At 39.0% G+C, this 24,185-nt stretch overlaps 1 protein-coding gene across 2 annotated transcripts in view; it reads right to left on the minus strand.

Annotated features, from left to right (window-relative positions):
* WDPCP (WD repeat containing planar cell polarity effector) overlaps positions 1-24,185 on the minus strand; it is a 392,539-nt gene that overhangs the window by 284,122 nt on the left and 84,232 nt on the right. For both annotated transcript variants that reach the window (XM_075535189.1, XM_075535188.1), the window contains exons 2-6: positions 17,636-17,720; positions 9,191-9,238; positions 8,352-8,396; positions 6,806-6,876; positions 6,503-6,562 (exon numbers count right to left, since the gene is read on the minus strand). In XM_075535189.1, coding sequence (XP_075391304.1) covers positions 6,503-6,562; positions 6,806-6,876; positions 8,352-8,396; positions 9,191-9,238; positions 17,636-17,696 — 285 coding nt within the window. In that variant the 5' untranslated portion in view covers positions 17,697-17,720. The remainder of the gene's footprint in view (positions 1-6,502; positions 6,563-6,805; positions 6,877-8,351; positions 8,397-9,190; positions 9,239-17,635; positions 17,721-24,185) is intronic.

The following is a 24,185-nucleotide window of genomic DNA, read 5'->3' on the forward strand; positions in this document are numbered from 1 at the left end:
ATGGGGAGCAGCCAATAAATACTATGTCGATATATGCCATTCTTAATGGTTGTACCATAAAACCATGGTTTGTCTATTGTTATTTTCGGGAGACATCATATTGATTTTCACAGAATTTGATGATAGGCAAGATCAGGTGTTGATGCTATTAATTCCAGAAGCTAGAAAACCGTGCCAACAAGAGTTCCATAAGGTCATAAATTATCTGCAATAGAACCGGAAGATAACTTCGAGTTTTGCTTGTCAAGTAATTCATTATAGGAATTGAAACAGGGTACTATATTTTCTTGCCTTTTAAAATGTGTGCCTGGTAGCACAGAATATGTTATAGGAATAAGCGAAAGTGAAACTAACATTACATACTTTTATAAGAGACAGTCTTTAAATATACATGCATGATTCAAGCACTACGATCTAAAAATCAACATATACAAAGTTGTACTTATGCTTAATGATAATACTGTTTTTAATTATGTAATATAAATCTGACTTGAAACAATAATCTGAGGAATTTGTAAGTCCCATCACAGGCTGAACAAATTAAAAGTGTTTTAAAACTATGCTTCCCTAAGAACAGTCTGTAACAGTCTGTAAAATAAGATATTCAAGGCAGGAGGTTTTAAAGCTCTATTAATAAAATTATGTAGGGACCCTCAAAATGAGACATGCATTTAGTAGCTAGCAAAACTAAAATTCTGAATTACCTTTCCTATCTTTTAATGCATCTCAAACTAGATATAGTCATAATCAGAAAACCTACCAAAAATAATTCTTCCCCCAACATCTGCACAGGTAAAGTTCTACTTGTAAACTGTTCTGAATTTACAAGCGAGGGAATTATATTTACAACAATACAATATACGGGTTACAGAGCAACAGCATTAACCAAGCTTTGAGAGTGAGGACAACCTATAAATAGTCATTGGCTGACTAAACGGATGATTTGAGATCGGACTGCATCCCCTGAACCCCTTATGTTGTCACAGCTGCTAATTCTGAAACAACTGGAATTTTGGAAGGAATCAGCTCCTTAAAAGTTTAGTACTCTCCCCCTTTCTAGAGTGTAGACCTGCTGGGGGACCGTCCTCAGTGGACTCTGACTTCACTGATCAATAAACCTGCTGTGTGGCGAAAGAAAGAAAGAAAAGAAAAGAAAGAAAGAAAGAAAGAAAGAAAGAAAGAAAGAAAGAAAGAAAGAAAGAAAGAAATGAGCTCCTTAAAGGGGCGTTAACGAAAATAAATTCCACAAGTCCTAAATTTATCATTTCTTTGGGGATATGAGATCTATGTTAGTTGTGGAATGGCCAAATTAAAAAACTTAAGAGATTAGATGTTTCAGCACTGAGATGCTGAAGGATTTTGTTTCACTTCTTTTCTAAAAGTTCTAGAACATCTTGGGAGTATAGCAGGGAGGTTTAGGGGGAAATGAGAAGCTAATAGCAAGGAGTCCAAAGAAGGAAGGAAAATTCCAAAACTGAAAGTGGTAAAGATTGTACATCTCTTCTGATAAGATAGAACTATTGAACTGTACAATATGTGGATTATATCCTAATAAAATAGTTTTGAAAAATTAAAGTTGTATGACATTATTTTTGGTCAACTGCTGCCATTTAAGGAAGAAAATTTTATATTCAAGCTAAATTTTTAGAAGGATCTATAAGAACGGAATATACAAAGTCTTTTTGGAAGATCTAGCTGACTCCTCTCGAGCAAGTGAAGCGTGGATGGGTAATATTAGGAGGGCCCTGATAGCGCCATGTGGATCTAGATGTCCTCTGATGGACAGGGGTGGCTAACACGGGCTGGCGAGTGCACGTCAGGGTATCTGTTGAAATAACCCACTATGCGCTGACTCCGCTCTGGTTCCTGTTTTTGTTGATAGGTGCCATTGAGTTGGTTCCAACTCAGAGCAGCCCTCTGTACAACAGAACAAAACGCTGCCCGGACCTGAGCCATCCTCACAGTGATTCTTATGTTTGAGCCCATCGATGTAGCTATTTTGTCGATCCATCCTGTTGAAGGTCTTTCTTCTTTTTGCTTCCCACTTTTATCAAGCATGATGGCCTTCTCCAGGGACATGTCTCTCCTGATAACATGTCCAAAGTACTCAAGACTAAGTCTCACCATCTTTTCCTCTAAGGAGCATTCTAACTTTACTTCCTCTAAAATAGATTAATTGTTCAATTTTCTTTGCCAGCACCATAATTCAAATGTATCCATTCTTCTTCATCTTCCTTATTCAATGCCCAACTTTCACATATGTATGAGCAATTGAAAATCTCATGGCAGGGGGAAATAGCAGCAAGTAGAAGGCAAATGTTTTAAGAATGATGATGGCAACAAATGTACATATGTTCTTGACACAATGGATGTATGTATGGATTGTGATAAGAATTGAACGAGCCCCCAATAAAGTGATTTAACAAAAAAGAAAAGAAAATCTCATGGCTTAGTCCTCATGCACCTTAGTCCTCAAGGCAACATTCTTGCTTTCCAACACTTTAAAGAGGTCTTGTGCAGATGATTTGCCCAATGCAATGTGTCATCTGATCTCTTGACTATTGTTTCTAGGAGCACTGATTATGGATTCAAGCAAGACACAATCCTTAGTATCTTTCTTTTCACCTTTTATAGAATGTTACCTACTGGTCCACTTGTGAGGATTGTGGCCTTCTTTGCATTGAGTTGTAATCTACACTGCAGGCTGCCATCCTTGACCTTCATCAGCAAGTGCTTCTGGTCCTTCTCACTCTTAGCAAGTAAAGCTGTGTCATCTGCGTATCACAAATGTTAGTCAGCCTTCCTCCATCCTGATGTCACATTCTTTTTCATATAATCCAGCTTCTCTGATGATTTGTTCAGCATACAGATTGAGTTAAGTATGGTAAGATGATACAACTTGACACACAACTTTTCTGATTGTAAACCTTTATTCCCTTGTTCTGTTCACACAATTGGCTCTTGATCCATGTACAGTTTCCACATAAATACAATGATGTATTCTGGAATTTCTATTATTTTCAAGGCTATCCACAGTTAGCTATGGTCCACACAGTCCAATACCTTGGCAGAGTCAATAAAACACAAGTAAATATCTTTCTGGTGTTCTCTATTTTCAGCCAAGATCCATCTAACTTCAGCTTTGATATCCCTTGTTCCAATCCTCTTCTGAATCGAACTTGAATTTCTGGCAGCTCCCTGTCACTGTACTGCTGCAGTCGTTGTTGGGTGATCTTCAGCAATATTTTTACTTGCATGTGTATCAATGTTCTATAGTGTGAGCATTCTGTTTGGGTCACCTTTCTTTGGAATGGGTATAAATATGGAGCTCTTCCAGTCAGTTTTCCAAGTAGCAGTCTTCCAAATTTCCTGACATATTCTGACTCATAGCAGCCCTGTTGTGAGCAGTGCTGCAGTAAACATAGGTGCACATTTATGTGTTTGTGCTTTGGCTCTGCATTCTTTTGTGTATATACCAAGTGAAGGAACTCCTGGGTCACCTGCCATTTCTATTCTCAGCTGGGTGAGGAAGCACCACGGTGGTTTCATAGTCTTACAGCCCCCTCTGAGGGTGGCAGCCCCTCCACACCATCTCCACCATTTGCTATTTGCTGTTTTCATGAACTTGGCTGTCAATGCCAGTGTAAAGTTCAATCTCATCATTGTTTGGATTTGCATCTCCGATGGTTGGCTATAGAGAGCACTTCTTCATGGTTGTCTTCTTTGGTGAACTATTTTTGTCCTCTGTCTACTTTCAAAATTGGATTATTTGTCTTTTTCTTATTGAGATGCTGTAGTTTTCTATAGATGGCTCAAAATTTCCCCTTGTCTACAGGTTCTCTTTTGGTGAAGTCTTTCGATGTACATAGGAGTCTTATTTTTAGTAGGCCTCCGTCATCTACTTTGTCTTCTGCTGCATGGGGGTTTTGTTATTAAATTTGGTAGTATGCGAGACTATAAATATTTACAGGAGCAGAAAGCCTCATTTTTCTCCCATGGAGTGGCTAGTAGGTTCAAACTGCTGACCTTGTGATTAATAGCCCAATATGTAACCCGCTCCACCACCAGGACTCCTTTATTAAAATAGATCATGTGACAAACATGCTGGTATTGAGAAGTCTGCTTTACTAATATCTTATTGTTCAATGACACAAAATACATAATATGGCAAAATATACACAGGGATGGACATTAATAGCAGGCTCACTGGCACGCAAGCCTATGGAAAGGGTAGAGTCGTATTGCTGCAAAGTACAAGTCTTACCATGTATCATGAAATTCCTTTTCTGGGTTGACTTAACTCAACAAAGGGACATATCCCTCTACACGTTCCCCCTACACACTTGCTTATTAAATGAAGATGTAATAAAGTCTATCAAAAAAAGATTACCTATTGGGATTCTCCATTGCATATTTTAAGAAGCTCGACATGTTCCAACTTACCCTGTGTGGTGCTCAGAGTGGAAGCCCAGCGACACACCCCTTACTATAGGCGGCAGGCTTGCCCTCCAGTAAAACAATCTTGAGCCTGTTTTTAAGGTGAGGAATGGCATTAAAGTGATCCTTTTTGTTGCACTGCATTTGAAACTTCTGGAGCTTATTTTGGATTAAACTCTAAAACATATTTTTATGCAAGCAGTTCACGTTTTTATAATCCCATTTTTTGAGTAGTGTCTAATAGGAATTTAAGAAGTATTATAGTTCTGATAATATTAATAAAATAAAGAATAATAATATTAATAATAATAAAATCTCATTGCTGTCAAGTCAATTCCAACTTATAGGGTCCCCACAGGACAGGGGAGAACTGCCCCCATTGGGTTTCGGAGACTGCAACTCTATGGAAGTAGAAACCTTGTCTTTTTTCCCAAGCCTGGACGATAGTTATTCTGTGCCTCTGGAGAGGGAGCTGAGTGGTTACCTCCACAAGTAAAGTCAGCCTTGTTTAAACAAAAAATTGAACGAAAACGATCAATTGCCACCAAGTTTGCTCTCTAACTCAGAGAGACACCGGGGGTTTCCGATTAGAAATTGCATAAAGTTTTCCGTGGATGCGATCTTTCCCTAGGTCTTTCTCCCAAGGTACTTTGGAGTGGACTCTAATTGCCAACCTCTGGACTAATAACTCACCACTTAACTATTTCCTGGGGAAAAAACTAGAGTCCACTAAAATGGTAGTCTATATTCAAATGGTAGGTTAACATATGTTTATAATTACTATAAATTTGATATTATAGATTCATAAATAGAACTATTAGCCTAAAGTACAAATATTAATGGTTAGCTCTAAAATAAATCATATTATACACAAATAAAAATTTAAATTGATACCAAAAATGCAGTCCCATAAAACTGTAGTAATTATTACTATGCCGACGCAACTTTAAGTACACTTATGGATAGAACATACACAGACAGACTAGGAGGAGGGGCTGGAAGGAAGCAGTTGCCATCCAACTGGGTTAAGGCTGTAATCATTATGGAAGCAAAGTACCAGGCCTTTCTTATGTGACACCACTGGGCACGTTTGAGCTAATCGCCCTTTAGGTTAGTAGTCAAGTGCAAACCAGTTGCACCACTCCGGGACTTGTTGAATAGACCAGCTTATGATGGTTCTTTGTAGCTTAGGCAAGTACAAGTTTTCCAGGAAAATTGTATTTCGTAAACCTGTCAGAAACATTAAGGCATTAATCCAGTATGTTGTGATCAATGGACAATAATTAGATTCTTATTATGTTCTGAATCAAGGCCCATTCAATATTAGTTCACCCTGTCTGTATTCTGGATTCCAGTAGAATCCTGTGATGGAAATTTTTCATATGATAGATATGTTCTGTCTGCACAGTCTAAAACTTTAACTTAAGGCTACTGAGCAATTAAAATGTGAGAAGTATAACTGAGAAACTAGATTTTCCATTGTATTAATTTTCAAAAATGTTTTCTTTTTTATATATTTTATTGTCTGTGAAAAATATATCTTTCACCTTATTTAGCTTGCATTTTTATTTAAATATCTACATATGACTAGTGGCTACCATATTAGACAGCAAGGATTAGAGGATTCAAAGACTTTAAGACCAAACATCTTGTCATATTAGATCCACCTCTAGTCTGCTTGTTGAGATCCACAAGCATGGTATTCCCAAACAGCAGTGAGGCATGCCACACAATCTTTTGTCATGAGGTTTCATCTGCATTAACATAATTATATCTATCTCAGAAATACCTTACACAACTTTCAGACAACATTCGAACAAAAAAATAACAGCTGAAAAGATGTTTGCTTGTGTTTAGCAAGTGTCAGTACAACTATACTGATTAATAAGGTAGCCAGTGGCTGTCTGGTTGTCTGTCATCTCCAGAATGACTAGAATTCAAACTATGAAACATATGCTCCTTTAAAAAGTTCCGTCCCTTCCCTATCCCAACACAAAAATACCAATTACTGCATATTTCAGCATCATTGGCCAAACACTGCAAAAGCTTGTTAAACCATTTTTACCTGACAGACACATTTGTTCTTCCATTTGCTCAGCACACACTGACTACTTTGCATCAGCTCCTGGAGGACAACAGAGAAAGAGAGAGTGTAGTTGGCTGTACACATTACCATTATCAGTTAAAGTGCTTCTGGTTTGCAAGCAAAAAAAAACATCAGCATGCCACACAAAGATGCAACTGTTTTGAACTCCTTGCTGGACAAAAGCAAAGCTATCATCGCCATGAGAGCTGATCCTTTATAAAAATTAAAGCTGGTGAAAGATGTTTTAAAACAGATTCGTTTGTTGCCATTTTTGAAACTTACCTCCAGCTCCTTGAGCGAGTCTCGAAGCTTTTCTGGGCGCCTGTTTTTGAGTGTCCAAGGATAATCTCGTGCTGGCAAATAGAACGTGTATTACAGTTAGTTAAACATGACTTAAAAAGGAAACTCTACTTAGCAGTGCGACTTAGGAAGATTAAAATAAAACACCTTCATAATTGAGAGGAAGTGGGCTTCACTTCTATCAACAGATGACAGCCTTTTGAAAGGCTTTGTCATAGGAACAGGATTGTTACCACGAGATAATCTCCTGATCATAATTTTATGATGACAACCAGCAAGACTCTGAGATTCCCTGGGAAAGTTTCCTAGGTCTGTGAATCAAACACTTGGCAGTGAGTGACCTCTCTATACTATCTTCTGATAGCTATTGGATGTAAATAATTGAACATTCAATCCAAAAGAAATCCCAAATTTGGCAAATGCCTTTCTCAGACCTTAAAATTCTCAGAAGTAAATGAGTAAATGAAGAAGGAAATAATATACATGTGCACACACAAAGTTAAAAATCAAACTCACATTTAAAAAAAATCTTAAGGAACTCCAAATTTTAACTAATCAGGCACTTTTTATTTTAAATACTTTTCTCTGAAATATACATAACAATTCAATGATGATAAGCCTTCATTTTGTATTAAATTAATTTAACTGAGAAAAGCATTTAATATATTCCCAATATTAGCCAAAAACAAAGTCAGCTCTGCCTAAAAACAATTAATAGAATGTTAAACTGTTTCATCATAAAAATCATTCTAAATAAGTTATAGCATGTGTGTGAGCATACATAACAAATGCAATAAATATACATTAACATTTTATAGTGTAATTGCTATTTATCATATGTCAGCATCTAATTTGGTTCCATCAGCATAATTTATAATAAATATTTAGAGATTATATGCAAATTTAAAATCTGTGCTGTGGCTAAAATCCAGTCCTTTAAAAAATTAAACATGTCTGTTTGACCATTTACAACAAGAGAAAAGTAATGTTTCAGTTGCAACTATGTCCCAAATAAAGTTTTAACTATATCTAAATTTAAGTTCATTAAGATCATATTACATAGTAACCGTATTACATATATAACATACTTATATATCTGGGAACAAAAAAAAAGACTAAAGGAAATAAAATGCTAACACTAATAATTACAAATATTATTTTCTTAAATTGGGTAAACTTATATTTTAGGCAAAGTTTGGATTTAAAATGTTAACAAAATGTGCTAAGCAATATATACACAGTTCATTAAGGAAATGTATGCTACATGAGCATACATCTGACCAAAAAATAACAGAGCAGAGGTTTTTGGTTTTTTTTTCAGAGGAGAGGTTTTAATCGTCTAAATTAGAAAGACCTACCAAATAGATAAGCATATAAGTTTATATACTTAATAGGTTTTGTAATGATGAAACATTTGGTGGGGAATAGGGTTTTCTATTAGTGCAGAAAGAATGTCAATAACAAACTTGAGGGATATGAAAATTCTGTTTAATAAAATAGTTAAAGAAAATTTTTCAAGTAAGCTTACATTCTGCCAGCTTCTGCTTTGCTTCTAAGTGACCATGTTCTGTCACTGGTTGGTGGGGGGAGGGTGGGGGGAGAAGAAGGGAAAAACATGGAATTATTTTTATGATATCACCGTATAGTTTTTATTTAAACAAGTAATTAGACATACTAAAATAAATCATGCAACATTCATTAAAAGGTGGCGGGTGGAAAATCTGTCTTAATTTGGATGTTTTCCTGTCACAGAGAAGGTTCCTAAATTTGCAGTGAAAGGCTTATGTAGGTCAACAGGTGGGCCAATATCCTCAGCTTCCAATCTCATCAGATAGGGAAGGCAACTGCAACCGAGCCCAGAAGAGAAGCTGCTTCAGTCTGTCATCAGAACCATGAAGGCAGCCTATTAACCACCCAGCTCAGCCACAGGATGCCCACACAAGCCCCACTTCAGCAGAGACCAAAACAGGAAGTAACTCTAGCTAGAAAGACCTTTTGGCCCATCATGAAACTTCTAAGATTAACAGGATTAATCAGATAAAGAAAATTGATCATTCACTCAGAAATGCCTATTTCAGATATCAGATGAGGATCCAGGAGGCCAGCACCAGGGGGACCCATGTATTAACAATGCCCTCTACTGGGACACTGGTAAAGAAATGGGAATAGATTGCCCAGTTACCAGCCCAATCAGCAGAAAAATGACAATTTTCATGTTCTTCTACAACATCTTCTCAATATCACTTAATTTTAGACAGAACAGATGTTAAACTCGGCATTTTTCTAAAGAATTGAAGTGGCTTTCCTGACGTTTCCTAGCTTTGGAACATTGCATTTATAAAACATTAGTTTAGTGTAACAGCTTACCTGGGGGGTCTTTCTTGTCATAATACTGGTAAATCCCGATGTCTCTGTCTGAAGAAAGGAAGGAATGACATCAAAATGTCGTAAGTTCAGGAGAATGAGAAGCCAGTCCATCCTTAATTGTAGAGGCGGGGGCAGGATGGAAACAATCTTTTTATGCTGCTGGAAATAAAACCGCTCAGAAGCCTCTGGAGATAGTTTCAACAGTTCTAGAGATAGGCAGGTACTAGAGAGTGTGTCAATATAGTAAGAAAAAAATGTACTATAATGGAATGAGGAACCTGTTAATAAAACACTGGCATCAAAGGTCATATTTTCTCTTCCATACTTCCTCTTAAATGATTAGAAGAAACACCCCCATACAGAAGGGTCACGGGGAGGAGACGAGCCTGTCAGGGCGCAGGGTAGCAACAATGAAACATACTTTCCTCTAGTTCTTAAGTGCTTCCTCCCCCCACTATCATGATCCCAATTCTACCTTACACATCTGGCTAGCACAGAGGATGTACACTGCTACAGATAGGAATTGGAAACACAGGGAATCCAGGAGGGATGATCCCTTCAGGACCAGTGGTGATACCCGGAGGGTGGAGGGAAGGTCGGAGGGAAGGTCGGATAGAAAGGGGGAACCAATTACAAGGATTTACACATACCCTCCTCCCTGCGGGATGGACAACAGAAAGGTGGGTGAAGGGAGACGTTGGATAGTGTAAGATATGACAAAATAATAATAATTTATAAATTTTAGGGTTCATGAGGGAGGGGGCAGAAGGGAAGGAGGGGGGAAAATGAGAAACTGATTCCAAGGGCTCAAGCAGAAAGCAAATGTTTTGAGAATGATGATGGCAACAAACGTACAAATGTGCTTGATACAATGGATTTATGTATGGATTGTGATAAGTTGTACGAGCCCCCAATAAAATGATTTAATTAAAAAGAAAGAAATGATGGCTAAGCAAAACCAAAAGGAATCTGTGGATGGAAGAAAATGCTCTAGGTGTTCTCGGCCCTCTCTGATTCAGCTCAGGGTTGTAGGGTTCATCCTATTGGGGAAAATATACAAGAATGAATAGGGAAGATTAAGGGGAAATATGGATAAACTATCTAAAATGAATTTCGATTCAAAAAGCTTTTAAATCCATTCAAATTTGGATTCTTTGCAGGAGCAACCATTAGAAGCAAGGACAGACTTGTCAGAGGTTAAGAGCAATTTAACTAAGGAACTTGTTCTGACAGTAAACAGTAAAACAAAATAATTCTGCCTGTTTTCTCCATATCCAGGAATAATGAAATATCTTTCGTGGAAGTAACATTGATTTCCTTCTATGCAAATATTTTTCAGTTACTGACACAAGGACACAGCTGTTTCTAAAGAAGGGGAAGCAGTGCAGACTGCCCCCTAGTGTCCGACGGTTCCAAGGTTTCTAAATTGAAAGATAATTCCAAAAACTGTATTGCTCCCATAACTAACTTTATAAATTTTGTTTTTCAAAATAACCAATCATGTATATTTGTTGAAGCTTAGTTTATTCATCATGCCATTAATTGGTACATGTAAGTTTTACATAATATATATTATATTTAACAAGGAATTATTGGGAAAGGGCACATCCACGGTACTGATGATATTTAATTTCTTGAGTTGGGAGGTGATTATCAGAACCACTAAAATTAACATTTGTAGTTTGAAATACACCTTAGAATCACTGTTTACATTTTAAAATAGACTCTTTGAGTACATCTGTTTATTTGAATAAAACACTGTCTTGTTATTTTTTTATCTCGGAGAACCAAAGGCAGTGGGTGCACAGGAAAAACCCTACAACACTCCAGGCTATCAGTCTATCCATTTTTGCATTGTGTCTGAATGACCACAAATCTAGACTAGAACTACGACTATCACAGGGACTCTGTGCCCTGTTGGACCTACCGGCCCACAGTGAGGCTACCACACCCAAGCAGGATGAGAAGGCTATTGGCAGAGGACAACTGCTCCACACAAGTGTCAGGGCCCAAGCAGGATGAGTGAAGTGTTCACGCAGAGAGCTGGCTGGTGTGGCTGTAGTATCACAGCCGAGTGAGAGGGCATTTGTGACCACGGTGAGTAGGATAAGCACATATCATGGTAGCCCAGCATGTTGTGCCAGAACTCGGGTGAGGCAGGCCTGGTACCCATCCAGAAGAGGGAGTAGCAGCAGAGACGGGAGATAGATTGCATATAGGGTGATGGATTAAGTAAGTAAATTAATTAAAGGTAATGTAGTCGTGGATGTCCCAGAGCTTGAGAAATACAGATACAGAAAGGGAGGAAATGAGAATGAACCTTATGGTGGAAGATTAGAACTGGAGGTACCAGTTTGAATCCCTATTTTTCAATATACACCTATAGATATAGAACTGGCTGTGGGATAAATGTGTGTGCACATGTACACATACTCATCTTCCCTCTGCTCTGCCCTCGGAGGGCCTGCGTGCAGTGGTACAGCAATGGCAATGAGCACAGTTTTGCTTGAGTCCACTGTCCCTTGAAACTCGCCATGCTTCTCAGACAAGTAGCTGAACCCTGGGAGAGAGGCAGGGAAAGTATAATAGGAGCCCAAACATCTGTTGTACGAAAAAGCATGGATGTGCTTAGATACTGACAGGGGCATATCAAAAAGACAGTGAAAACTGTTTGACGGGGGTTCCATTTTCCACATCAAGTTCAAACATCAAAATAAATTAGGCTAGCAATGGCGTATATGACCAAAGGATAAAATAGAAAACCTGAGTCCACAGAAATTAAATAAATAAATAAATAATGTCTTTAAAGTTGGATGAGGGACAAGTTCTTTGCAGTTTCAAGATACCTCCCTACAACATGTTTATTAATGATCAAGGGGAAGTGCAAATTTCCAGTGAAGATGCATAGCAGACACCACCTTGATGAAGGACTCATGAACATCATCAGTAAAGTGACAAATGGGCGCATTGAGAACACAGGATCTCTTCTGGGATACTCCTGTCAAACATACATAACCCACAGCTATTTGTGAGGAAACTTCATAAAATCCAAATCAACCAACATCCTACAAAATTATTGGTCTATAATACAACATGCGTAGCATACCATACCATACCATGCCATGCCATACCATGCCATGCCATGCCATGCCATACCATACCATTTGGTAACACGGGGATTATCTCATAGGGAGGTAAATTTTGTGAGAGTTTATTTTATGAGCTGGCTGGGAAGAGAATATTAGTTGGGGAATAATTTCCCTCTGATTTTCAAAGACATCCATCTGTGGTCTCATCATGTTCAGTGCTAATGTTGAAAAGATCGAGGCCAACCTGAGTCTAACTCTTTGTAATAAAGGTTTGGGATTTGATGTTCTGAAATTTCACATGAGCCTTTATCCATTCACTGTGTGAATAGGCTATAGTAATAGGCTATAGTAATAATTCGTTGACAATTTCCACCTGTCCTCTCTGCTGCTTTTTCTGAAAGTATGAGTTCAATGTGGAGTTCCCAGTCTGGCCCTCTAGTATTCTTCGTTCCTTAGTTTTCACATGTGTTTTGTTGCAGTTTTCGTTTTTTCTATCATATTTGAATTTTCAACATAGTTGTTTTCCTCGTTATAAAAAATAATGTATGTTCATTACAGGAAATTTAGTAAATAATAAAAACACAAAAAGAGAAAGGAACCAAACTTCCACTATTCATAGATAGCTACTAATAAAGACATTTTATTCTCTCTCTTTATGGTGGGGGGTGGCTGGGAGTACAAACAGTTTGCATTCAACCAAAAACATAAATGGTAAATGGAGCAACATCATCACAAATGGAGCAAAGATTGAAGTTGTCAAGGATTCCATCTTGTGTAGATCCACAATAAGTACTCATGGAAGCAGCAGTCAAGAAATCAAACAACGTATTTAATTGAGCAAGTCCTCTGCACAAGAACACTTTAAATTTGAAGAGCAAGGCTGTCAAACTTTGAAGATTAAGGTGACTCAAGCTAATAGCATCCTCAATGGTCTCCTCTGGGTGTTGGACATTGAATAAGGAAGCATGTATCAAGAACTCATAGTTCCTGAAGAAGTTCAAACTACACAAAGACACTGTTAAAAACCAGGGTGCAGGAATTCATGGAATACCAGTTGAGATGTGTCAACAAACGGATGCAATGCTACAAGCACTCACTGGTTTATGCCAATAAATGTGGAAGTCACCTGGCCAACCAACTGGAAGAGATCCAGATCTGTGCCCATTTCAAGGCAAAGTGATTCAATAGAAGGCAAAAATTATGAACATCATTAATATCACAAATTAATATCACAAAAAAGCAAAATTATACTGAAGATCGTTCAAAACCTGTTGCAGCAGTACACTGACAGTGAACTTCCAGATTTTCAAGATGGATTCAGAAGAGGGCATGGAATGAGGGGCATCATTTCTGATGTCAGATGGATCTTGATTGAAAGCAGAGAATACCAGAAAGAGGTTAACCTGAATTTTATTGAAAGGCAAATACATTCTACTGCATGGATCATACCAAATTATAGATAATATTGGGAAGAATGGGAATTTCAGGAGACAAAAATTAAATAATATATTGTTGAAGAATACAAACATGAGGTAATTCAATAAAGAAAACAGTAAGAGGATTCTGGGCGCAAAAGGTAGTCTGTATAATGTAATCTCCTGAAATGGCTGAATGTTGGCATGGGGTTGTTTGTTTTTGGTGCATTGACTGATATTACTTCTAGCTCCTTCTGATGCTTCTTATACCATTCATCACTCTGCCCAGACAATACTTCAATTTCCATATTGCAAGCCGAATATTCCATTTTTTCTTATAGCTCATTCAGTTTTAAAAATGTTGAGCGTATTCTTCCCTTCCAGCTCTTTAAGTCCATGCCTTTGCACATTTCATGGCCATACCTGTCTTCTTGAGGCTCTCCTTGATACCCGTTCAGCTCTTTCACTTCATCACTTCTTCCATTTGCTTCAGCTAGTCTACGTTCAATAGAATAAAGTCTCTCCTGACATCCAGTTTGGATGTTTCTTTCTTTCCTGTCTTTTTAATGACCTTTTGCTATCTTCATGTATGATGTCCTCCCACTACTTAACTGGTCTTCAGTGAGCCAAGTCTATGTTTGAGATGGTATCTAAATTCAGGTGGGATAGATTCAGAGCTATACTTAGGCTCTCACAGACTTGCTTTAATTGTCTTCAGTTTCAACTGAAGCTTACACAGTCAGTCCTTGGCCTTATTCTGACCCATGATATTGAGCTTTTCCAACACTTCTTCCCACAGATGCAGTCACTTTAATTCTATGTATTATACCTAGAAAGGTTCATACCATAGGTTAGGAACACACATTTTCAATGAACACACTATTGGACTTGCAAACTTCTATCGTGTAATGTCAGAGGTTGTTTCTGTTACCAAGTCAGTAGTTTCCAGTTAATGATCCTTCAGCTTTGTTTCCAACTTTCACATTTTCATCACCAGTAATTGTCAGTGTGTAGTGATTGCATGTTTGATCAATTACAGACTGCAAAAGTTGGTAAATATTCTAAATTTCCCCATCTTTGGCATTAGTAATAAGTACATATATTTGAATCAGAGTCATATTAACCAGTTTTTCTAGTTGGCATGTGGATATTATCATTGACAGCATTGTACTCTAGGGTAGATCTTAAAATTTTCTTTTTGACAATGAATGTATCATTCCTCTTGAATTTGCCATTCCTGGTATAGTAGGTCCAATGTTTGTCCAATTCAAAATCATCATAATCATTTCCATTCACAAATGTCTAGGATACACGATCTTTATGCATTCTTTGCATTTTTGATGACTTATAATTTTCCTGGATTCATATGAGTCATGCCACATTAGCAAATCAAGGTCCTGAAAGATTTACACCACCCACATCATGAAGGCTGACTCTACTTTGAGGAGACACCTCTTCTCCAACTGCATATTTATTTCCTTCCACTCTGAAGGGTTCATCTCTCAGTACCCTATGAGACAATGTCCCATGACAATTTGTAATGTTTTCAGGGGCCTGTTTGTCATAAGTAGATCAGGAAGTCCTCTTTCCCAGTCTGTCCTACTCTGGAAACTCCTGAGAGCTGTTCAACATAGGTACCCTGCTGGTATTTCAAATAGTAGTGGTATAGCTTCCAGCATCACAGCAACACCAGGCCACCACAGTGTGAGAGAGAGACACACGGTGGTCCATCATACTCTCTCTCACTGCCATCACGTCTTTTCTGGCTCATAGCAACCATAGAGGGTAGACCGCCCCTGTGAGTTTCAAAGACTGTAATGTTTAGCTAGAGTTAGGAAGACCAGTCTTTCTCCTGTGGACCATCTGTGGCTTTGAACGGCTAGCCTGGCAGTTTGCAGCCCCGCGCATGACCACTGTGGCTGGCACCAGCCCCTAGCCAATTTAACTAAACAGTGTCAAGTTGTATTCTAAAGTAGTTAGGCCAATTTATGTGTTTAATAGCAGTGATATATTCTTGCTTTATAATTATATTACTATTTTGAATTAATTATTTTTCTACTATGGAGTTTTAATTTTCAAGAGGTCATGTTCTGTTCATCGGTTGCTTTATTTAAACTATTCTTGCATTTTTCTTTCTGTGAATTGTTTCTTCCAAGCCCCAAACTCGCTACCATCTAATTGATTCCATCTCATAGAGACCCTATATGACAGAGTAGAACTGCCCTTTGTGGGTTTCCAAGGCTGTTAGTCTTTACCAGAGTTGAAATCCTAGTGTCTGATGCTTCCACCAACTGTTAGCACCTTGATGTGCAACCATTATACCATGAGGGCTCCATTCACTGTTTTTTATTTTTCAGAGACCCTTTTATCCACTCATTTGTGTTGTTCTCTTTCTTCTTGGAGACATCACTCACTTATCTGTGACTATTAAATGTGAGGCCCTAGGAAGCTAGGTAGAAGCTCTGTGTACATGAATGAAACCCATTGCCGGCCAGTTGATGGCATGCAGATGTGCCAGGGGGTCATTGGAAAAGCGGCAGCACTGGACAGCACTAGGATGGTGTTCAGGAATGAAAATTCACTAGCATCGACTCTGCAGACTTGCTTTAAGGATCACGGTTCCTATCAGGATCAATTCTATCTACAACCAAATTATACATATCTGAAGTCATCTTGGAAACTGTCCAGTCAGGACAGACATCATGGCATAGTGGTTACGAATTGATCCCCTAACAGAAATGTCAGAGGTTCAATATCACCAGTCACTTAACGGGAGAAAGACGGGACTTTCTACTCCCGTAAAGAGTTAGTCTTGGAAACGCACAGGGGTGGTTCTACCCTTACGGGGTTGCTATGAGGCGGCATCATGGCAGTGAATTTGGATTTCTCTGTATCGTGGCGTTGGTTGAAATCCTTGTAGTGCTTCCTCTCTTTCTGTATGTGGTATGGAACGGAGGCTCATGACAGAAAACAAACAGGGTAAAAGAGATCACCCTTTGTGGCTATGAGTTGGGCTGCAATCCGTATGGTTGGCAGTTCCAAACCACCAGCAGCTCCATCGGAGAAAGACTGGGCTTTCTACTCCTGTAAACGGTTACAGACTTGGAAACCCACAGGGGGTCGCCGTGAGGCAGCAATGACTCGATGGGACTGAGTTTGGTTTTGGTTTGTTAACGTGTAATGGTTTAAAAAAAAAGGAAGTGCATCTGGGGTAAGTGATGATTATAATAAAATTGGCCAAAAAATGTTGGAAAAATCTTAAGGAGTCACATTTTTTATAAAACAAACATTAGTTTGCAAGATAAATCATTTTCTTAGCAGAGGTATAGAGTAAATTTCTTAAATACTGTAAGAGTTGCTTTTGAAAAATAAAGAAGAAATGATTTTGAAATAAATGCATTTCCGAATAAAATGTACACTGTATTACTAAGCACTATAAAACACGAATTACTGTCGCAAGAACAATGTAAAATTCAAAACTCATGAAAACAGCAGTACATCTACTTGTATGTATAAAATGTTGGTTTTTAAAATACTACTTTAATATCAATTGAAAGGCCTCCATCATTAGCTAGCCTATAAATGCTTATGAATACGAATAATTTACTGTAAACAATCACAGGAGAAAGTTTAATAAATGTTTATCAGCAGCAAAAACAAATACAATACATAATTTAATTTTCACAGTTCACTTTCAAAACTGAAATTCTAATTCACGCTAGAAAAATAAGTTAATCAGAGTGACTAAAAAGAAATATTTTCTAACAAGGAATGTTTCATTAAGTATGAATACAGTCCCTGTCACTGAAGAAAATTTTCAAGTTGAATGGTATAAAGTTACTACAATAATAAACACATTTACTTAAAAGAATCACTAGTACAACGTATAATGTTGTAACTTATACTTGAAGAACATTGAAAGTAATCCGGAACTTTTTTACCTGCAATGTGTAAAGTATTCTTCAATGACCACAGGTGCAGTTCAGTCAAGCAGAAAGACATCTGACGGCAGAAGGAATTTCTGTCCTGTTTAAAAAGAATTAAAGAGAGGTACCAATGAATAATCTTCTATTACCAATAAAATAAACAATCCCTTAAAAGTAGTAGAAAGAGATATTTGCCACTTCTGGTATTTGAGGTATGGCTCATTAAAATAAATATATTTCAATGTATCCTTGGTTACCCTTCTAAATATAAATTCTATAAAATAAAAAATATATCATTTTTTTTAGATTTTGTATGTTATCACACTGAAAAAATGTGATAGTAAGGATATATATTTTTAGGTTTTGAATAGCATATGCTTAGTTTTTAAGGCTCTGACCATATTTAGAATTATTTAGAATATAAGTATTTTTAATGCATATTTTTAAGGAAAGGAAGCATCTGTTAAATAGTTATGATGTACAAACACATTTTGGGTGTATTTTTAATATGAAAAACAAATATACATCATTTCTCATCTACTAACAGGCTAATTAAAATTGAATTTGTAAGGTAAATGGTATAGAGTTACTATAATAAGAAACACATTTACTTAAAAGTAAACTGTGTGAAACCACATTAGCATGTAGATCAGCTTGTTTATCCGCATGCCATGACAGTGCCAATATTCTACTCTAAATGCATTATTTTTAAAAGGCAGTGAAAATGTACATCTTATGTTTCCTCAGAGTTTTGATAATAGGATTCCAGTGATTGATACAATTGAGATGTTTCTATAACGTAGAACTTTTTTTATTTGGGTTGATTGGGAGAAGGTCTATCTGAAACAGATTTTTTTTAATTACATTTTGAAAATCTCTGAAAGGAACCTATATAACTTTCGGATATTTGCTTGGAAATATATCTACTACACTATGTACACTATGTTGTTAGGTGCCACTGAACCAGCTCACAGTGATCCTGAGCACAACAGGAGGAAAAACACTGACGGGCGCGTCATCTTCAGTGTGCCTGTGCCCACTGTGTCAGTGCACCTCATGGAGAGTCTCCCTCCTTTTCACCGATACTCTCCACTGTCCCAACCATGATGCCCTGGTCCAGGGACTGGTCTTTCCAGATAACATACACCCACACGACGTCAGACCATGTCTCACCATCCTCGTTGCTAAAGAGCACTAGAGTACTATAGTATGTAAGAAAATATTATGTGAGGTTCAGTAAAATAATGTCATTACAGAATCATGGAAACCTTTAGTACACAAAAATATCAAAATGTGCAGTTACTGCTTTTTTTATTTTTTAAGCTACTGCTTTATGACATATTCTCCATCTATGTGTCTCTAAACTTCTGAAGGCAGTATTTCTATCTCTCTAATCCTTCCCTAGTAATTCTGTGCTTTTCCATTTATATCCTATCAAAACAGCAATTTAGAGGCTCAAATTTTAAGGAACTCAAACTGTGTTCCTTTTCAATATCTATTGAGTTTGAGAAACAAAAAGATGCCTTGGGGGCAAGATCAGGGCATAGCAGAGTGAGTGTAAAGTTTCCCAGTGAAATTCTCATAGGACACCCCTGTATCCTCGATGAATAAGCAAGCGCATTGTTGTGATGGGGGAGGAAAACTCCTCAGCACAAGGCTCTTGGCCTTTTTATCCACCAAGGCGGCTTTACATTTTCTTAAAATTTCATCGTAATAAACCCTTATGATTGCCCTGTGTCCCTTGACAAACGATACCAAGATTTCTGTGGCTTTCCTAAAAAGCAGTCATCATAGCCTTTGAGCCAGCCCCTAGGCCTTCAACTGAACTGGCCCAGCAAATCCCTGTGGAAGTCACTCGTTGGATTGGGCTCTCGTTTGTACAGCATTCTCACCAGAGTGAGGCAAGTGTGTTTCTGAGAGAATGCGTCTGTAGCCATCCAGTGATGGTAAAAGCATGTTTAATCATGTTTTGTTTCAAATAAAACCCATGCACATATGAACTTTCAGACTAAGGACAGTCTATGAAGAAGGAATAAGGAATAGCCTGTGTCTTTTTGAGGAATCAGCCACTGAGTAGCAGTGGGACATTGTCAGATATACTGAAAACCTTTAGTAGAGCTTAAACCTGTACTCGCAGCATCTTGGTTTGCAAAAGGCTAAGGATGGCAGTGACAGCCCAAAATTCATTTGCAGAGTCTCCACACAGATTAAGCTTCCATTGAATTTTTTTATCATTAACCAAAGATGTAAATAATGTTGGCCTAAGGTAGAATTCACTGGAAAGTTGATTATCTCCATCCCCTGCAGCCAGCCCAGGGAGGGAGTCTCTCTTAGGGGCTTGCCTGGGTGTATCCTTGATAGAATTCACTGTACTGGGGATAGCACAGGGGATCGCATGCTCATGACTCGTGCCCTCGCAGTTGTGCCCTGACTGCCTTGGTCAGATAGTATTGGACCAATATTATTAGTCCTCCTATCTAACAATGTATGGTCCCAATGTAACAATCATGGCTCATCCCTGGTTCTGTAGTCCCAACTCTAATTGTGATGTTGTGAGAGGCTACTTATCAGGAGTGTATAACCATTCACTTTGATCTTGGCCCTATTTTCTAGTAGTGCCCCAACTGAGAATCCTTGAACACCATTTTGACTTCTTGCTAATGGAGGATGTGTCTGTGTCTTTGTGTTATCCTTGTCTCTTGAAGACTTAATCCAGGAAAAGGAATGGGAGTAGTGATACCAAGAGGGTAGAGGATGGATGAACTATCTGGAGGAAAAACAATGGGACCGACAGTTCTGGGGGAACATGGGATAAGGGGAGGTGGGGGGGGTAAGGAAGTGGTATTAACAAACCCTGGGACAAGGGAACAACATGGGATCCAAATTGGTGGTGAGGTGGGAGTGGCAGGCCTGGTAGGGAATGATCAAGGGTAAGGTAACGTAACAAAGAGGTATCGCTGTAACCCAGGAGGGAACGGAGCATGATAGTGGGGCAGGAGGAAAGTCAAGGGAAATAGAGGAAAGAGCTATGAGGCAAAGGGCATTTATAGAGGTCTAGACAAAGACATGTACATATGCAAATATACATATGAGGATAGGGAAATAGATCTATGTGTCTACAGTTATAGGTTTAGTATTAAGGTGGCGGAAGGACCTTGGACCTCTACTCAAGCACTCCCTCAATGCATGAATACTTTCTTCTATTAAATTGGCATTCTATGATGCTCACCCTCCTGACACAACCGCTGAAGCCAAAGCGGGTGAACAAGCAAATGTGGTGAAGAAAGCTGATGGTGCCCGGCTATCAAAAGAGATAGTGTCTGGGGTCTTAAAGGCTTGCAGGTGAACAAGCGGCCATCTAGCTCAGAAGCAACAAAGCCCACATGGAAGAAGCACACCAGCCTGTGTGATCACGAGGTGTCAAAGGGATCAGGTATAAGGCATCATCAAAAAAAATCTTACCATAGTGAATGAAGGGGGCATGCAGAGTGGAGGCCCAAAGCCCATTTGTCAGCTAATGGAGATCCCCTCACAGAGGGGTCTAGAGGAGGAGATGAGTCAGTCAGGGTGCGACATAGCACCGATGAAGAATACAGCTTTCCTCTAGTTCCTAAATGCTTCCTCCCTACTACCATGATCCGAATTCTACCTTGCAAGTTTGGATAGAGCAGAGGTTGTATACTGGTGCAGACAGGAGCTGGAGGCACAGGGAATCCAGGGTGGATGATACCTTCAGGACCAGGGGTGTGAGGGGCGATACTGGGAGGGTAGAGGGTGAGTGGGTTTCGAAAAAGGGAACTGATTACAAGGATCTACATGTGACCTCCTCCCTGGGGGATGGACAACAGAAAAGGGGGTGTAGGGAGACGCCAGATAGGGCAAGATATGACAAAATAATAATTTATAAATTATCAAGGGCTCATGAAGGAGGGGAGACGGGGAGGTAGGGGAAAAAAGAGGACTTGATGCAAAGGGCTTAAGTGGAGAGCAAATGCTTTGAGAATGATTGGGGCAGGGAATGTATGGATGTGCTTTATATAATTGATGTATGTATATGTATGGATTGTGATAAGAGTTGTATGAGTCCCTAATAAAATGTTTTAAAAAAAGGAAAAAAAAGATACATCTTAAAAATTAAAAAAGAGGGTAGAGGAAAGATGGGGAGAGGTGGGAAGGAAAGGGGAACCAATCTCAATGATTGACACATCCCCACCCAGGGGGACGAACAACAGAAACTGTGGGGGAAAGGAGACAGCGGTCGGTGTAAGATATGAAAATAATAATAATTTATAAAGGGGTCATGAGGGTCGGGGGGGGGAGGGAAAAAAGAGGAGCTGATACCAAGGGTGCAAATAGAAAGTAAATGTTTAGAAAAGAATGATGGCAACATTATGTACAAACATGCTTGATACAATTGGTGTATGAATTGTTATAAGAGCTGTAAGAGCCCCCAATAAAATGATTTTTTAATTAATAAAAGATTTAATAAATGTTGTTTTTGAATTAATTTGAGATTGAGGTCTCTTTTGTAGTCTAATACAAACTTCAAGCCTAACAACGGTGAGGACGGTGAGAGAAAAGGCAGTGTTTCCTGCTGCGATAAACAGGGCTGCTACAAGCCAGGCCCACCTACCAACAGCATACACTGGGCTCCTAAGAGCAATATTGCTTTACTAACCCTCATATATGACGTCCTGGTGGTGTAGTGGTCATACGTTAGGCTGGGAAGTTCGACACAACTCCCATCAAACAATTGGTGTTGGAAACACTAGGAGTTGTTATGAGTCAGCATTGACTCAATGGCAGTGAGTTGGGTTTTTGTTGTGTCGTTTTGTCATTGTTGTTGTTTTAGTATTACATATTAGCAATCACAGAGTAATTTAAACCACAGTCAGTCCTTGGATTACGAATGACTGACTTATGGGCATCTCCTACTTGCCCTCCAATGCAGGACATCAAACTAGCTCTATCATGGCCAATGGAGAGAAATCAGAACAGATGGGGATTTTTCCATTTCTGTGACTTATTTCCATAACCAGAAGAGGGTACATGACAGGCTGAAGTCCTGGAATGGGAGATCAGGAGAGGCATGGTAAGCCCTGTCAGGAAGCTCAAGCAGAGACTAGATTAGTGGCAGGACAGTAGAGAGTCACATATATTCAAAGCAGCACATTGGGCCGTAATCTTTGAGTGGGCGCTGCTATCTTTGAAGCCCAGCCTATTATGCAATGTCATGGAGAGTTGTCCTATCTCTGAATCAACCACTACTCAAAACACATTCTTCATCCCATCGCCGTCACTCTCTGCAGCTGTGCGCTCTTTCTTGCCCTACAGCCCAAATCCACGACCGTTAAGCCGATTTCAAGTCGTGGCGCCGCTACAGCACAGGGCTTCTGAGGGCTGCCACCCTTTACGTAAGCACACAGCCTCATCTTTCTCTCGGGAAACTGCTGGTGCACTTGAAGAGGACTTTTATAGACTGGTATCGGATATAAGGGCTAATATCGGACTTATGAACTTGATCTGGGCTGGGCTGGGATGTTTTCTCAATATTCAACTGCTCTTGTACGTAAAGCTCTTTCCTATACACATATGACGGCATGAATTTGTTTCTGTAGTCTACTCAGATTCACACAGACTGAGACAGCTTGTCATAACAAGGGTAAAATTCACATTAGTCTTAATTCACTTCCCCTCCTTGTTCAAAGAGAACTTAAAGGGGGAAATGCGCTCTGCCCAAACCCAAAGCTGGCTCCCACTGTCCAGAGGAGTGGAGGAGGAGAGCTGATGGGTGGCACGGCTCTGGGAGAGGGTGGCACGCAGTTATCAGCGAGTAGTAGGGCAAGAGGGCAATTACGCTCATTAGTCGCTTTTCCAACTGAACGCTATCTGTCAGCGCTGTCATCTAGCACCCGAGTGGGGATGCCATTACTCAGACTGTGTCTAAAGCAGCTCTTTTTGGACTTGCATTCTGTTCACTTTATGAGGCTTCTTTCAAAATTATTACTTCATAGTTACCCTTTTCAAGAGGCTGGACTACTTATTAGATTAAATAAACTGTACCATACCCATTTGGGTGAGTTCTGAAATGTTTTTCCTTTTTCAAAATAAGCAGTGAAGTGTTTATTTTGCATCCGTGTAGCTTAATGTGTGGATTCTAGACTCTAGCGCCAGTTTCTTATCCTGAGATCTCTAATTATTAGCTAGTGTAGAAAAATTAATTACTTCTCAGTTCCCCCGGCTATCAAATGGGCACAATAATAAAGTAGCATCCTCCGGATTATTTTGAAGGTACCTCAGTTCCCACCTGCAGAAGAAAGCTGAGGCTGTGTACTTCCATCTCAGAAACCCTATATAAAGTTGCTATGAGTAAGAAGGGACTCGATGGCAGCAGATTGGTCTAGCCCCCTGGTGATGCTACAGGATAAGCATCGGACTGTTAACCACAAGGTTGGCGGTTCAAACTCATCAGCCACCCCAGAGGAAAAAGATGAGACTGTCTGTTCTCGGAAGGATCTGCAGCCTCAGAAACCTGACGTGGGCTGCTATGCTTGAAGTAGCCTCC

Source organism: Tenrec ecaudatus, chromosome 17 (assembly GCF_050624435.1).
Source record: "Tenrec ecaudatus isolate mTenEca1 chromosome 17, mTenEca1.hap1, whole genome shotgun sequence".
Taxonomy (NCBI): domain Eukaryota; kingdom Metazoa; phylum Chordata; class Mammalia; order Afrosoricida; family Tenrecidae; genus Tenrec; species Tenrec ecaudatus.